The following is a 14,088-nucleotide window of genomic DNA, read 5'->3' as shown; positions in this document are numbered from 1 at the left end:
TTTTTTAATTTTAATTTTAATTTCAATTTTCATAATTAAGACAACCGATAAATTAAATGGTACCGAAAGGGCAGTTCAAGGGTGCTAATCCTTCCTTGACTGTAACCGACTCCCGAGCCCAACATATTTCTAGTAAAAACACAGATCAGGTAAGATGGTATCCGGTCAACCAAATTTTTACGAAAAATAAATGATCGGTGGTGACTCCTAATATTTTATTTAAGTCGAAGCCAAATTCCAGGCCCACCCGAGAGGCGGTTGCGACAGCTTGGCGACTCCGCTGGGGACGAGGGTAAGTGAGTCAGGCCATAATTATTTTCGGTTGTCTTTTTAAGCGAAAATAAAATTTAAGTTTTAATTTATCTATTCGATTCTAATTATTTATCTTTGATTATATTTTCGAGTAAATAGTTGTACTAATCGTTTTCTAATGATTTCAGCCATCAAAGTTCTTTTTTCACTTAAGGCTCTAAACCCGAGCTCCGAACCCGTTTTTAAGTGGGGGTGAAAGTGACGTATTCGTGTGAATTTATTCACCGCATAGGCCTAGCAAGTAACCTTCAAGATTCATATACCTTATGTCTTCGTGTGAATTTATTCTCCGCATAACATAAGGGAATGTGTCCTCTCGAGTTTAACTTAGTCCACACAAGCCTGTGATGGGTTTAGGACTAAGGGTCTAGAAAGCCTAATGGGGCACTGGTAAGGAGAACTCGGGTACCGTTTTTTAGAACCTAAACCGGGAGACTAGGAGAATTAGAGCCTTCCCCGAAACCTCATTCCAAACCCTAGGATACTTTATTTCCTGCTTTACTTTCTGTTCAAAGCATGTGAACTAGACAAATATGCGGTTAGGATTTGTTAGCATGCGGGATAGATCATGTCCGGGTAGGAATAATAAGCATGTGGGGTAGGACTTTTATTTTCATGATTGTTTTGATTATTATCTCTACTTCACTAACTCTTTTCATTTTTGTTCTCTTTTATTTTATTTTAATCATTTGCATCATTTAAAAGAGGTGTTGATCCATAAAACGTGTTCGTTGAACGTAAATAATTTGCATAATAGATAAAGGGGTTGTAATACAAGAGATGAAAATACAGGGGACAATCTACAAGGCGATTATGTGTCACATTCGATCTAGAAGACGTTGTGCTCACAATTGAAGAGTATATCACTCTGCTGCATTATAAAGGACTCAGAATGAACCGGGTCTACATCAATCACAATGAAAGTCTATCTTTGAAGAACTGACTGGCAGAGTTTGCAGGGGCAAGATGAAGGTTACTGATCTTGGGAGTCCCTTCAAAGACAACAATGACAAAATGATAGCTGAAATTGGAGACCATTACTGACAAATTCAAGAAATAGACAAATGACTTTCACATAGTTCCTATCAATTGAGGGCTCCAATGACGTATTCGTTGGGAACAGGTTCAACAAAAGATAAATGTCAGAGATGCAGTCATTTGAGACTTCTTGGACAGCAAAAAAAGTAACTCAACATTTGCACAGTTCATCCAGAGAATCTGGAGAGGTTAATATTTGCACGGTTTATCCAGAGAAGCCATAGCGGTTCGACATGTTATTCAACCGGTGACAGACTAAGGCAGAAGACTAGTCAACATGTCAGAAGCTGTCAAGATATTTTTGTCTCTTAAAAGATGAAACACTTTGTCCCTAATAAGGATTTTTATAATAACAAGCATGTTTTCAAATCAATGCCTCGAGCATGTCATGCATTTTTGCATCTACATTTCATTTTTAAGCATTTTCATAAACATAAATTTCTTCATGGAGGATTCGATGCAGTGTTCTTAATCACGTGACACTACATGGAAGAAAGATTTTATCAATTAAAACTGAAATCAGTACAGTGGAAGCCTGATCAGCTGATTGTATGGCCAAGCTGCCAAGATGATCTGAGAAAAGAGTCCCCATATCCCGAGGGTTACGATATTGATATCGTGCATAGTTATCACATAGGAATCTCCAGACATTCCTCTGAGAACGGCAAGGCACTGAAACGCAAGACTCAAAACCTGATGGATTCAGGGGTATGGATAATCGAAGAAAGAGACATTGCATCTACCATTTGCACTGAGAGCATTGTTTTGTTTGAACACATTTTCGATCTTTCATATTTGTTTAATCTTCTAAACGACTGAATTTATGCTACCTTCTAAGGTGAAATAATTGAGCAAATTTTAATCTTTAGTTCTTCGAATATTAAATGAATTGAGGATTCTTTTAATTCTTCAAGAATTATATATTTTTGAATATGACAAGATCAACCTTTCTTATCATGTTAAAACACAAAAACAAAAAACAAAAAACAAAAAAATCCATTGATTTTTTACCCAAAATACTCCATGGAGAGTCATACCGATACCTTTGAGTCAATAAAGTCACACCATTGTCTTCTTAGACACAAAACCAACATTTTTTACCAATAAAACCTAAGGTATTGAGTTGTTCACTTGAACATGACCTTCATACCAGAATAAACAATGTGGGGCATCTCGAAGCAATCTTCTGAGGATGAGCCTGAGCAATTGAGGCATGCCGGGAGCAAGAAGCAGAAAAGAGAATTAATTCGAAATGATTCTATCATGCATTAATTACATTGTTTTCATGTGAATAAAACTTAATCCTGAAAATCTATCCCCCTAGAGATACCTCTTCTGCGAAGACTTTTATGTATGAGATGATGAACGAATTTGTTTCATTTATCCATATATGTATATATTTATCCCTTGTTGTCCCCTTTTGAGTCTATAATATTTTTTCTTCTGATTCAACCCTAACCAAGGATCACCCTCCACACTAGGGGACAAGGTGGAAGAAATCTACTCGCATGAGTGAAGATATCAAATCAGAGGATATACCGAAAGGTGAACCAAATGCCAAATGCAAAGAGGAAATAAACAAGAATTAAAAGAAAAGAAGCAAATAAACAAAGACAAAGGGTTAAGAATCACATGTAAAGATTCTCTCAAGTCAAATGACGCATCAAGCTTCAAATTATGAGATTGATCAATCACAATTATTCCTGAATCACTTCACTCGAAGATCATATAGCATCAAGAGAGATACACATACGAGCAGGTTCAAATTGAGCAATACATGATTGACGACATCAGAATGAATTGATTCTTGGTTCAATACCTTGAAACACTTGTTTGAGCCTATTTATCATTTTTCTTTCATAACCATGAACCATGGCCTACATTACGTGCCTTGAAAGTCATTTATAATCACATGAATTTCTGAACAGAAGAGAATATCTTCAGATTTCATCCGCCCATCAGGATTAATCTTTATTTGTAAAAAGTTTTCTAAATATTTAATGCATGATAGAGAAAAAATAATAAATGGGGTTCAAGACGTAAATTTGAATGACGTCTTAAAACCAAAGGAGGATTCGAGTTGAAAACCTGAAAAGGTGGCTTGAATGTAAAAATTGTGCAGCTGAGGCAATCGCACAAATTCCTTGATAAGGCATTGCACAATGCGTGACCATAAGTGCAGGGAGCCGGCGAACACGTCCAATAGAGGAGCATACAAGCTATCCCATCATATCAATGAACATCAAAGAAATAAGAAGGCCAAACCATTTACCAAACACAATAACCTGAGACTTTCTTATTATTTCATTTCTTAACCATTTCCCAAAGATAGCTTTGATCTTGATACTTGCCAAATAGCTATAATTTATTGAAGGATTAACATTGTAATTAATTCTTTGATGTCCAATGAACTCTAGTTTTATGATTTGTCTCAATTATGAAACTGAGAAAGGGGCAATATTTTTAAAACTTTTGATTAAACATTTTTCAAAACTCTTCTAATACATTTTCAGAACTTTTAAAAATAAAAGAAGAAGAAAAACACTTTTCAAACAAGACAATCTCTCTAGAGTGGATCTTTGTATTTGACATATGGCTCTCAGGCATAAAGCTCATGCTTAAAATCAGTGCTGAAGCAAGCAATAAGGAACAACAAGGCATCTTTAAAGATTCAACAGTAAATGTTTGGGTATTTGGAGATTCAATATTGAATATTGTGGCATATTTGGGGATTCAACATCATGATGCAAACGATCAGATCTTCTGAAGGCATTTCCTCCACATGTAGGAACAAGCAGACAAAGCACGAGGAGATAAAACTAATTCATGTTGTATGCATCTTAGACATACTTAAGATCATCACATTCATCATTTTTTATACATATTTTTTTTTCAGCTTTTAGATTCAAGTTTCAACTTCAAGAAGAAAGATACTCGATTCAAAATCACATTCAGAAATTGATGGTGGATGCTCAACTTCACAGCGAAGGAGCGTCTGTCAACAAACAACTTTTCAATTTTATTCAGAGTCAATTTCAACTTTACAACAAATGATATTGTACTCAACAAGCAATTTTCCAGTTTCATTCAGAGTCAATTTCAACTTCACATCGAAGGATATTGAACTCACAATTTGCTCGAGAGTATATTTCAACTTCACGACGAATGATATCTAACTCGAAGCCAACTTCACGATGAAGGATATTCAAGTCAAGGCTCAACTTCACGATGAAGGGGTCATCCGCGATTTCAACTCCACGACGGAGGATATCGTACCAACGGATCCACGATTTCAACTCCACGACGGAGGATATCGTGCCCACACATCTACGGTTTCAACTTCACGACGAAGGGAATCATACACACAAGCAACATCTATCTCTAGATTGGATTTCAACTTCACAACGAAGGATATCCAGCTCAAAGAATGAGTGTATGTCAATAAACTTTCCAGTTTCAGAGTCAATTTGAACTTCACGGCGAATGATATTGGCCTCGAAACAATGCAACTTAACTTGGATTTCAACTTCTCGACGAAGGATATCCAATTCAAGTTTCAACTTCACGACGAAGGGGTCATCCATGATTTCAACTTCACAACGAAATATATATCATGTCCACCAGCAATAATGCAACCCTTGGATTTCAACTTCACAACGAAGGATATCCAATTCGAGGCTCAACTTCACAATGAATGGGTCATTCACATTTCAACTTCACGACGAAGGATATCGTGCTCATTTGCACTAGCTTAAGGCAAGAAGGGCTATCTACAAACAAAAAACCTTCGAGTTTGATTACACTCAGCTCAAAGGCACATCATTTACAGCATAACTCAAGGCTAGAAGAGTTATTTTCCAACCAAGACCTTCGAGTTCGATTACACTCAGCTCAAAGGCACATCATTTGCAGCATAACTCAAGGCAAGAAGGGTTATCTGCCAAAGACCATCGAGTTCGACTACGCTCAGCTCCAAGGCACATCATTTGCAGCATAACTCAATCCGAGAAGGGTTATTTTTCATCAAAGACTTTTGAGTTAGACTACGCTCAGCTCCAAGGCACATCATTTACAACATAACTCAAGGCTAGAAGGGTTATCTTCCGACAAAGACCTTCGAGTTTAACTACACTCAGCTCAAAGGCATATCAATTGAAACATAACTCAAGGCTAGAAGGGTTATCTGTCAACAAAGACCTTCAAGTTTGATTACACTTAGGCATATCAAATTTAAAGCATAGCTCAAGGCAAGAAGGGTTATCTGTCATCAAAGACCTCAACGAGGAACTACATTCTGGAAGAATTTTCAAGCCGAGGTCTTTAATCGAGAAGAAGACCAAGGCCTAATTCCAGGCTCAGCCTGAAGCCCAATTACAGTTACTCCCTAACAAATGTATCAAGCCTCAAAAACAAAAAAGGACCTGACAAAAACTGGTTGTCTTTTTCGTCTTTGCCCTATTCTTGTTAACACAAGAATGTGCAAAGAAGGGCAGCTGTAATAACCAATTTTTGTCCATGCTGCAGTGCCCCACGCCAGCTTTACCCACGCTACCTACACTCATCTCGTGACCATACTTGTCGGCCACCAACACAACACACTAACGCTTCACCCATGTTCAGCTCCACCATAATGTGTCGCTGCCCATACCGCTTCACCCATATTGCTCCATAATTGTTTGTTTTTTTTCTTTCTTTGTAAGGGTATATAACCCGAAACCATGTAAACAAGGAGAAAAAAAGGGGGGCCATATTCCTTTCGTTTTTCAAAAGAAAAAATGAACAAAAATAAAATACGAAAAAAGAAAATTTTCAGCAATCAAAACAGAATTGAATCATAAGGTATTTCAATTTGTATCTTAGTTTTAAGTTTATTTGTTTAATTCTTAGATTGAAACTAAAAAACCGGTTAGTATAATTTTTGTTCGTGGTTTATATACAAATTTTTCACGGTTTCAAAAAAATGTATATGAGTTAGGGATTTATAACTACCTAGATGCCATGGTATTTGTTGGGGTGGTGTTGTCTTTGTTCGGAGTTGAGAGCGTGAATAGCCTCCGATCGCAATGGTCGGTGTTTGAGTATTTGAGGAGATGAGCGGCGTTACTTGAGGGAGATGAAGAAATTGGATCTGATATGTCGAGCAGAGTTAGAAAATGGAGGGATATGCTTTGTGGGTTTCACGCATTCTGGAAATGAAAGGAAGGAGGAGTGTTTTACTTTATATTTTGGTTTAATCTAACTTAGGGTCCCTATATTTTGGTTATCTTTTACTTTGGTCGCTTAAAGTGTTGGGTGATTCGCATTCAAGTACTCTCAATTCCTACCGTATTTTGCATAATAACCCCAAATATATGCGTACAAATTATTAAACCCCATTAAATGTTGCGTGCTTTTACATTTCAGTCCCTAAAATTCTATATTTTATTTATTTCATTTTTGGTACTTTAATTTCATTAGTTTTAATTTAGTCACTAACATGTTATATTTTCTGTTTTGTTTATTTCTAATTTTGGCACTTTATTTTATGTTTATTTTATTTTAGTAACTATTTATTTTTGATTTGGTACTGTTTTTCTTATTTTTTTATCTTTGTTTATTTTCATTTTAGCTATTATCTTATATATTTTTTGCATTTTAATCCATATAATTATATTTTATTACAATTCAGGCTCATGTATTTATTGTATTTTGATCCATGTTTATTTTTTTTATTTCGATCTTAATACTAATTCTTTGTTTTTGTATGTTTTATTTTGCAACTTTATTTATGATTTTTAGGGATAATTTTAATTGATCAAAAGGTAAATAATTATGATCGAATTTTTTAATTTTAATTTTAATTTCAATTTTCGTAATTAAGAAAACCGATAAATTAAATTGTACCGAAAGAGTAGTTCAAGGGTGTTAATCATTCCTTGACTGTAACCAACTCCCGAGCCCGACATATTTCTGGTAAAAACGCAGATCAAGTAAGATGATATTTCCGTCAACCAAATTTTTACGAAAATAAATGATCGGTGGAGACTCCCAATATTTTATTTAAGTCGAAGAAAATTTCGGGCCACCCGAGAGGCGGTTGCGACACATTGTGGTTAAAATTTAAAATTTTAAAATATAAAATATAAAATGATTAAAACCAAATCAGAGTATAAAGATTAAATTCACAAAAAAATATACATAGACTAATGACATACTTTAACCTTTAATTATTAATTTAATCCTTTGATTTAAATATTATACAAAAATATAAAAAATGTTATAATATTTATGATCATTTAAAGATTAATTTTTAAATTTGTTTTAACTAAATTAATATTTGATTAACTTGTAACACCAATTCAAATAAATATTTCTTGATATTTTGCCTTTAAGAGTTATTATCATATATGTTAGAACAGTCCAGTTCTGTTATTAATCTTAAGGTGTGGTTGTAATTTATGTGTTTTAATGTAATTAATTTTAGTTTTAAAGATTTTGAAATTTAAAATTTTTAAATTAATTTGAATGGGAAAGGATAAAATAACAAAGGAATGTCCTTCTAATAAATCCTCATAAAATCAAAATTAAATTAATCAATTGATAAATTAAATAATTATAATTATAATCAAATCAGAATAAAATCAAATTCAAGCAATTAAAATCTCCCATTAAACATACAAGTTTCATGCCATTGTTTTTACATTCAATGCAAAGTTTCTGCAGATTTCGTGGGTATTCCATATATATATATATATGCAGACACTTTAGCAAAGGAAATTGTGTTCTTAGAAAAACAAAAATGTCTGAAAAGATCTTAATGGCTGCTCTCATGGCTGCTCTGGTCTGTCATCCCAGTTCCTCCATTAAGTGCTTTAAACCCAAACCCAAACCATCTTCCTCACAAAGAGAAAATACATCAAAATCCAACAGCAAAAAAGATGTTTGGACCTGTTCTTCTCTTCCCATAACCTCTGTCTTTTCTCATTGTTCCAACATGAACACAACATTAACACACCCCAGTCCTGTCCCTTCAACGAACAGCACAGATTCGTGTCTGGTTTCGAAACTCTGCGAAAAGGACCCGGCTTTTCGAGTTGTCGAAACCATGTTCATGTCCGGTTGGGACGGTAAAGCCGGACCCAAAATCGAGAAAATATTGAAGATCAATCATAACGTCGGTGTTCTCAAGAGGTTTGAAGAGTATAGGGAGATTGTTAAATCCAAGTCTGCAAATATTTCTCGGAGATTGGCTGTTGATGGCAATGAACTGTTAAGGTTCCATGGTGCCATTGTTACTTGTTCCTTAGGTAACAATGAGTTGTCAAGGATTTGTAGCAGGGAAACTTGTGGGGTTTGCAGAATGGTCCAGTTAGTCGGGTCGACGGGTGAGGAATCGGTGGTGTTAAGCAACAATAGCCGACGAGCACATCGGAGAGTTACGAAGGAATGCGATGTTAATAATAAGATTGCTCGGAGAGTTACGAAGGAATACGGTGTTAATAATAAGATTTGTGCTAGGAAAGCTGTTGTTGTTTGCCAAGTAATTGCCGGAAGGGTCGCTCGGTGTTGCCGACAAGGTCTCGGACTCGTTGAAGGACGAGAAGGCGGGTTCGATTCGGTGGCAAGTTTGTCTAAAGATCCATTGGAAGGCTCCGAAGAACTTATTACTTTGAATGCAAGGGCTATGCTCCCATGCTTTGTGATTTTATATAATGTCACACACAAAAATATTTTAGGTCGAAATCTAGCATGTCTTAATCTGAGTTTTAATTCAACTCTTATCTTTTAAAAATCACAATTTAAATGTATTTAGATATGATTATTCTTGATTTAAATATTTTATTAAATCGATTTAAAAAGGATTATGAATAGTTTAAGGGGTTTTTTTTTCTTTAAGCAAGTTGATTTCGGATTTTTGCCTTAGAAGCATTTAGTGTTTTATAAGGTTAATGATAAATTTGATATTTTCCTTTTTTTTATTTTGTAAAATTTGAATTTAAACATTTCAAAATCCAAATATTATTTGTATGAAACTTGAACTAATTAATGTATTAAGTGAATATTCGTTAAAATTTTAAAAAGTGAAATAAACTTTGATTTTCGACTGCATAAGTAATCTACTCCAAATTCATGATAGATAACAATTAAAATGTCTAAATTTGAATATGAGAAAAATAAGCTTACCTAAAATCTTAGAAAGTGTAAAATGAATTGGATACCCCATTCTGTTATTTGCAAAAATAATATACTTTGAAACCGGTTGAAATTAAAAAGAATGAAAATGAATTATATATCCAAATCCATTATTCAAAAAAAAATTAAAGTTATCTGTTAATCTGACATTTTTAGTTTATCTAAACAATGTCTTTAAAATATGTTATCTGTTAATTTTAACTTAAAATATTTTTCAAAAAAAAAAAATTACAACATACTTCATGGACTTATTTTTCAATGAAAAAACAAAATAATACGTATATATATTAACCGTTATAATAATGGTAGTTATTACCCGACCATAGTTTTAAGCAGGAAGCCTTTAACCTATGTTTTGCATTTGGATAACGGTAGCCTAAATAAACCAATGTCTCTAAAAATTGTAGGAACATTGACCCCAAAACCTACAGCAATCAATGTCCGTGTGCTGTTTTGGTCTCGATCGAGGCATAAATAATCTTCACCGCACTGGTTGGTGCACCAAACAGGGCCTCGACAATAAAAGTCCAATCAGACGACAAGTTACGAAATAAAGAGCTCTGCGATAAAAGTAAGAGAAATCCGGTGCAAATAGTTCCCTATTTGTTTAATCTTCCGCATTATCTGGTATAGTTAAAATCGACTCTCGTTTTGGCCGATGCTTCTTCCACCTTAGCTTACGCATAGCCATGATCCAGGATGGGACCTCACATCCGGACGCTGACATCACATTAGCTATGTTACGCAAAAACGGAACATCATCTTCTGTGTAGAAAGTAATAGCTTCTCCGGTCCTCCCTGCTCTGCCGGACCGACCTATTTGAGACAATAATTAAACTTTGTTAAAATAACCACACAAAATAAAATAAAGACAATATATTTCCATCTATTTAACAAGCAAGGTCTGCAGCATACCGATTCGGTGAATGTATGCAGCAGCGGAATCTGGAAAATCATAATTAATCACACAATTGACACCTTTGAAATCCATACCACGGGCAATGACATCAGTAGCAATCAAAACCCATGTTTTGCCAGCCCGGAAGTCATTAACAACATTTTCACGCTGCATTCAAATTATAAGATGTCGGGACCAAGTAAATTTAGAATTATTTTGTTGGTGCAGGCGGAAAGCAAAACAAGAACGGATCCAGCTGAGTTAATAAGCATGGAAATAGCCTTTACCTGTATTTCAGATAAGTCGGAATGGATGACACTAACTCTAATATTATCAAATTTCAGCTCTTCATACAGTTCCTTTGCTCGTTCTTTGCTTTGTACAAAGATTAAAACCGGTGGATTCAATTTCTACTGCCAAGCATGTTAATACAAAAGAAAGAATATGGTTAAGACACATTCCAGATGAAAAACATCTAAATGGATAACAAGAAAAGAAAATGGATTTTTTATGATCATATCCTCCACAACATCAAGCAAAATATTGCTAATGCAATAAATAAAATAAGGGATATTGGTACAACCTATGTCGCTCAGACGTGTGTGTGTGTCGGAAACGGGTATGTATCCAAAACAGGTATGGTTAGACTTTTCTTAATTTTCCATGTTGGAGGATCCTTATCCCCATATCCATAAGTCAGGCATGAGTCCATGAACAGGATAACCGAACACAATTTCTAAGGGTATATAAGGTGGATTGTCTATGTTATAACATCAGAATGATAGGAAGTGACCATAATTGCAAGAGAAATAGCTTTCTCAACATCGTATCAAGCAGCATACCTCTTGAAAACTCTGACGAAGTGCAAGGAGTTTTCCTTCTTCAGTTCCAGCAAAAACTAACTTTTGATTAACAGAATCAGAGGCTGTATTCCTGGATAAATATAAAAAAGTTGAAGCATGTCAAAGAGGATTCATCTTCACTGTTGAGAAGTAATAATAGCATACTTACTTTCGGCCAATAATCACTCGAACAGCATCATGCATTATGGTGCGTGCAAGTTCCTCAACAGAATCAGGTAAAGTAGCACTAAATAATGAACGTATTATTGAAGGATTAGAACATGCTTTAACCACAGCATCGATCTGCTTTATCAAGCCAAGCTCAAACAGTTTGTCAGATTCATCCAGGACAAGATATTCAACCCTGAAGAGAGATAAAATTTGTGCCAAGAAAGCAGTTTAGATTCAAAACTAATGTTCAACCTTGAGACATTCATAGACTGTTCTATCCATTCTGATAAAAACAAAATGTTCTAAGCATAGTTTTCCCAAAAATCATGAGCACTAAAAACCATTCAAATAAATAGTTATAATAAACCAGAACTAATCAAATAATTAGTAATGTTTAAAGAGCTTTCAGCATCCACTTACCTACATATTCATCCTATTGATCTCTCTACAATCTAAAATGAGAAATTAAATGTATCTTTCAGGACAATTAATAACCCAAACCTGCTCAAATCAAGTTTCTTTTTCTTGATAGCTGAACGCAAGCGAAGTGGTGTGGATATAAGTATATCACAACGCAGCTTTGATAAATCCCCACTTCTTATGAGCTTTTTAGTCAATAACTTGATATAAAACTTATTGCCTTCTGAAAGCATTTTGCACTCTCTGGTTGTCTGGGCAGCTAGCTCACGAGTGGGACACAATATAACAGCTCTAACGCCTTCAGTTGATGCATGCTGATAGATGAAGGAAGCTGATCAGAAAACTTGGCAATAATCTTCGCAAAAAATTATTAAAATGTATTCAAAGGAAAGATACCTTGAGTTTCATAAGCATGGGTGATGCAAAAGCCAAGGTTTTTCCAGATCCAGTTGGAGCACAAGCAAAGCATTCTCGGCCCTTCACAAACAATGACAAAACATTTCAGTTTTCAGCCTATAAGAGACTTTAGTGAATCTACATAAAGCAAAAAAGCCAAATACTGATCTTCTTACTGCATAGCCTAATCGCCAACAAAAAATTAAAAATGTAGGGAATACAAGTAGTAATAGGTAAATAAAAGAACATACAGACAGAAGAATCGGGATAGCCTGCCGTTGAATAGGTGTTGGCTCTTTAAATCCAAGTTTAGCAAAATTCTGCAACAAATAAGACTCACATCCATATCTGCATAATTCAAGAAAAGCTCAATTCATGCAACCAAAAGACGAAGTCAATGTCGTCTAATATTTTAAAAAGAACACAGAGGAGCACATACACTGAGCTTAACTCCGCAAAACTCTTCAGTGGAGCTGCAATATTATTCCCGGAGACATGAATATTATACTTTTTCCGCAGAATCGAATCCGCCTAATCTCAGCATCAAAATTATGAAAACTATATCAAAGATACTACGTAAAAAGGCAATTAATGCATGGATTTTAAGAAGCGAACCTCCAATTTTCGGTTTAATTTCTTCTTTTCTTTGGAAAGCTTATCTTCTTCCTCATCTGTTTTATTCTCTTCGCTTACTACCGATGTTTTTTTTGAACTCTTAAAGACATTAAATCCTTCCACCGCTTCTATGTAACAATCAATCACCAAATAAAAGAATATGATAATCAATATAGCAGCTAATAAATTAAAAAAAAGTACAAGGAAAAGAAATACCTGAAGCCGCTTGTCTACGCTTTCGTTTTTTGGTAGAAACGGTAGCTTCCTCTGAATCTGGATTTTCCCGTTCGAACGAGCTCAAATAATCCACTTTGTTTTCAGTTTCCTTTTTCTCCTAAACGCAACCGAAGAGAATAAAATATTCGATTAAACACCGAAACTCCATAGTAAAATTGTGAAGAAAAAGGGAGAAGTGACGAACCTTAAACCGGGCGATCTCGCTGGCGTACTTCTTTTTATTGAAGCTAGTTCCGGCGAACAAGAAAGAAGCGCCGTCTTCCATGATCGGAACTGTGAAAGTTCTTTCAAATACGGCGGCTATGTGAAGCGAGGGTTTTTGTTTTTGTTTTGGGGTTTAACGATTCACCCTTTAAATTCACACATTCTCTCTAGTTGTTTTTGCTGCAAAAGTACAAAAGAAGGGCGAAATAATTGTACATAAGTTTTATTTTGTATATTTTAATAGACCCTCAATTTTTAAATTTATATTCAAATAAGTCCATCACCTTTGATTTATATATCCAAATAAGTCTTCCAGCTTAAATCTAGTAATATATACCTAGAAGTACGTCCTTTAAGACTAAACAACACCTCCTTTAAAATAAGGAATTACTTGTTTCCCATTAAATAGTAAGGACTTATTTTGGTGCAAAATAAATCCAACAACTATACTAAATAAAATAATATGTTTTTTCTAAAGATAAATATATGTTTTGATACCTAAATTTATTAGTTCATTTAAATTTATATTTTTGGTAAAATGGTATGAGTTTGTAGATGAAAGCATATATAGGAGAGTATTATCACATGCCTTGTTAAAAATTCCCTTAACCTTAATCGGAGGAAGAGAGTAATACAAATGAAAACAATCGAGAAATAAATACCTATAAGCAAACGAATAATCTGATAATCATTACTCAAAGCAAAATAAACTAGTAACCCAAAACTTAAAGGTTTACATTATCAACTAACAAAAGCGGCTCCACTAAAGCTGAAGTTGTAGCG

At 34.6% G+C, this 14,088-nt stretch overlaps 2 protein-coding genes across 2 annotated transcripts; one reads left to right on the top strand and one right to left on the bottom strand.

Annotated features, from left to right (window-relative positions):
* Positions 1 to 8,128: 8,128 nt before the first annotated feature.
* Positions 8,129 to 9,118, top strand: LOC120158133. The gene has a single exon (XM_039169053.1). It carries the CDS (start codon positions 8,129 to 8,131, stop codon positions 9,116 to 9,118), a length of 990 nt encoding a protein of 329 aa, XP_039024984.1.
* Positions 9,119 to 9,886: 768 nt separating this feature from the next.
* Positions 9,887 to 13,436, bottom strand: LOC120158130 (DEAD-box ATP-dependent RNA helicase 57-like). The gene is made up of 12 exons (XM_039169051.1): positions 13,286 to 13,436; positions 13,081 to 13,198; positions 12,865 to 12,992; positions 12,689 to 12,780; positions 12,501 to 12,597; positions 12,250 to 12,330; positions 11,935 to 12,167; positions 11,432 to 11,626; positions 11,263 to 11,353; positions 10,708 to 10,830; positions 10,438 to 10,588; positions 9,887 to 10,338 (listed from the first exon to the last, which is right to left on the bottom strand). Exons 1-12 carry the CDS (start codon positions 13,364 to 13,366, stop codon positions 10,130 to 10,132), a joined length of 1,599 nt encoding a protein of 532 aa, XP_039024982.1. The 5' UTR covers positions 13,367 to 13,436; the 3' UTR covers positions 9,887 to 10,129.
* Between the last annotated feature and the right edge of the window lie 652 nt (positions 13,437 to 14,088).

Source organism: Hibiscus syriacus, unplaced genomic scaffold, assembly GCF_006381635.1.
Source record: "Hibiscus syriacus cultivar Baekdansim isolate YM2019G1 unplaced genomic scaffold, ASM638163v2 tig00111305_pilon, whole genome shotgun sequence".
NCBI lineage: Eukaryota > Viridiplantae > Streptophyta > Magnoliopsida > Malvales > Malvaceae > Hibiscus > Hibiscus syriacus.
The sequence above is the reverse complement of the archived record's forward strand: the minus strand, read 5'-3'. Positions and strand labels throughout refer to the sequence as shown.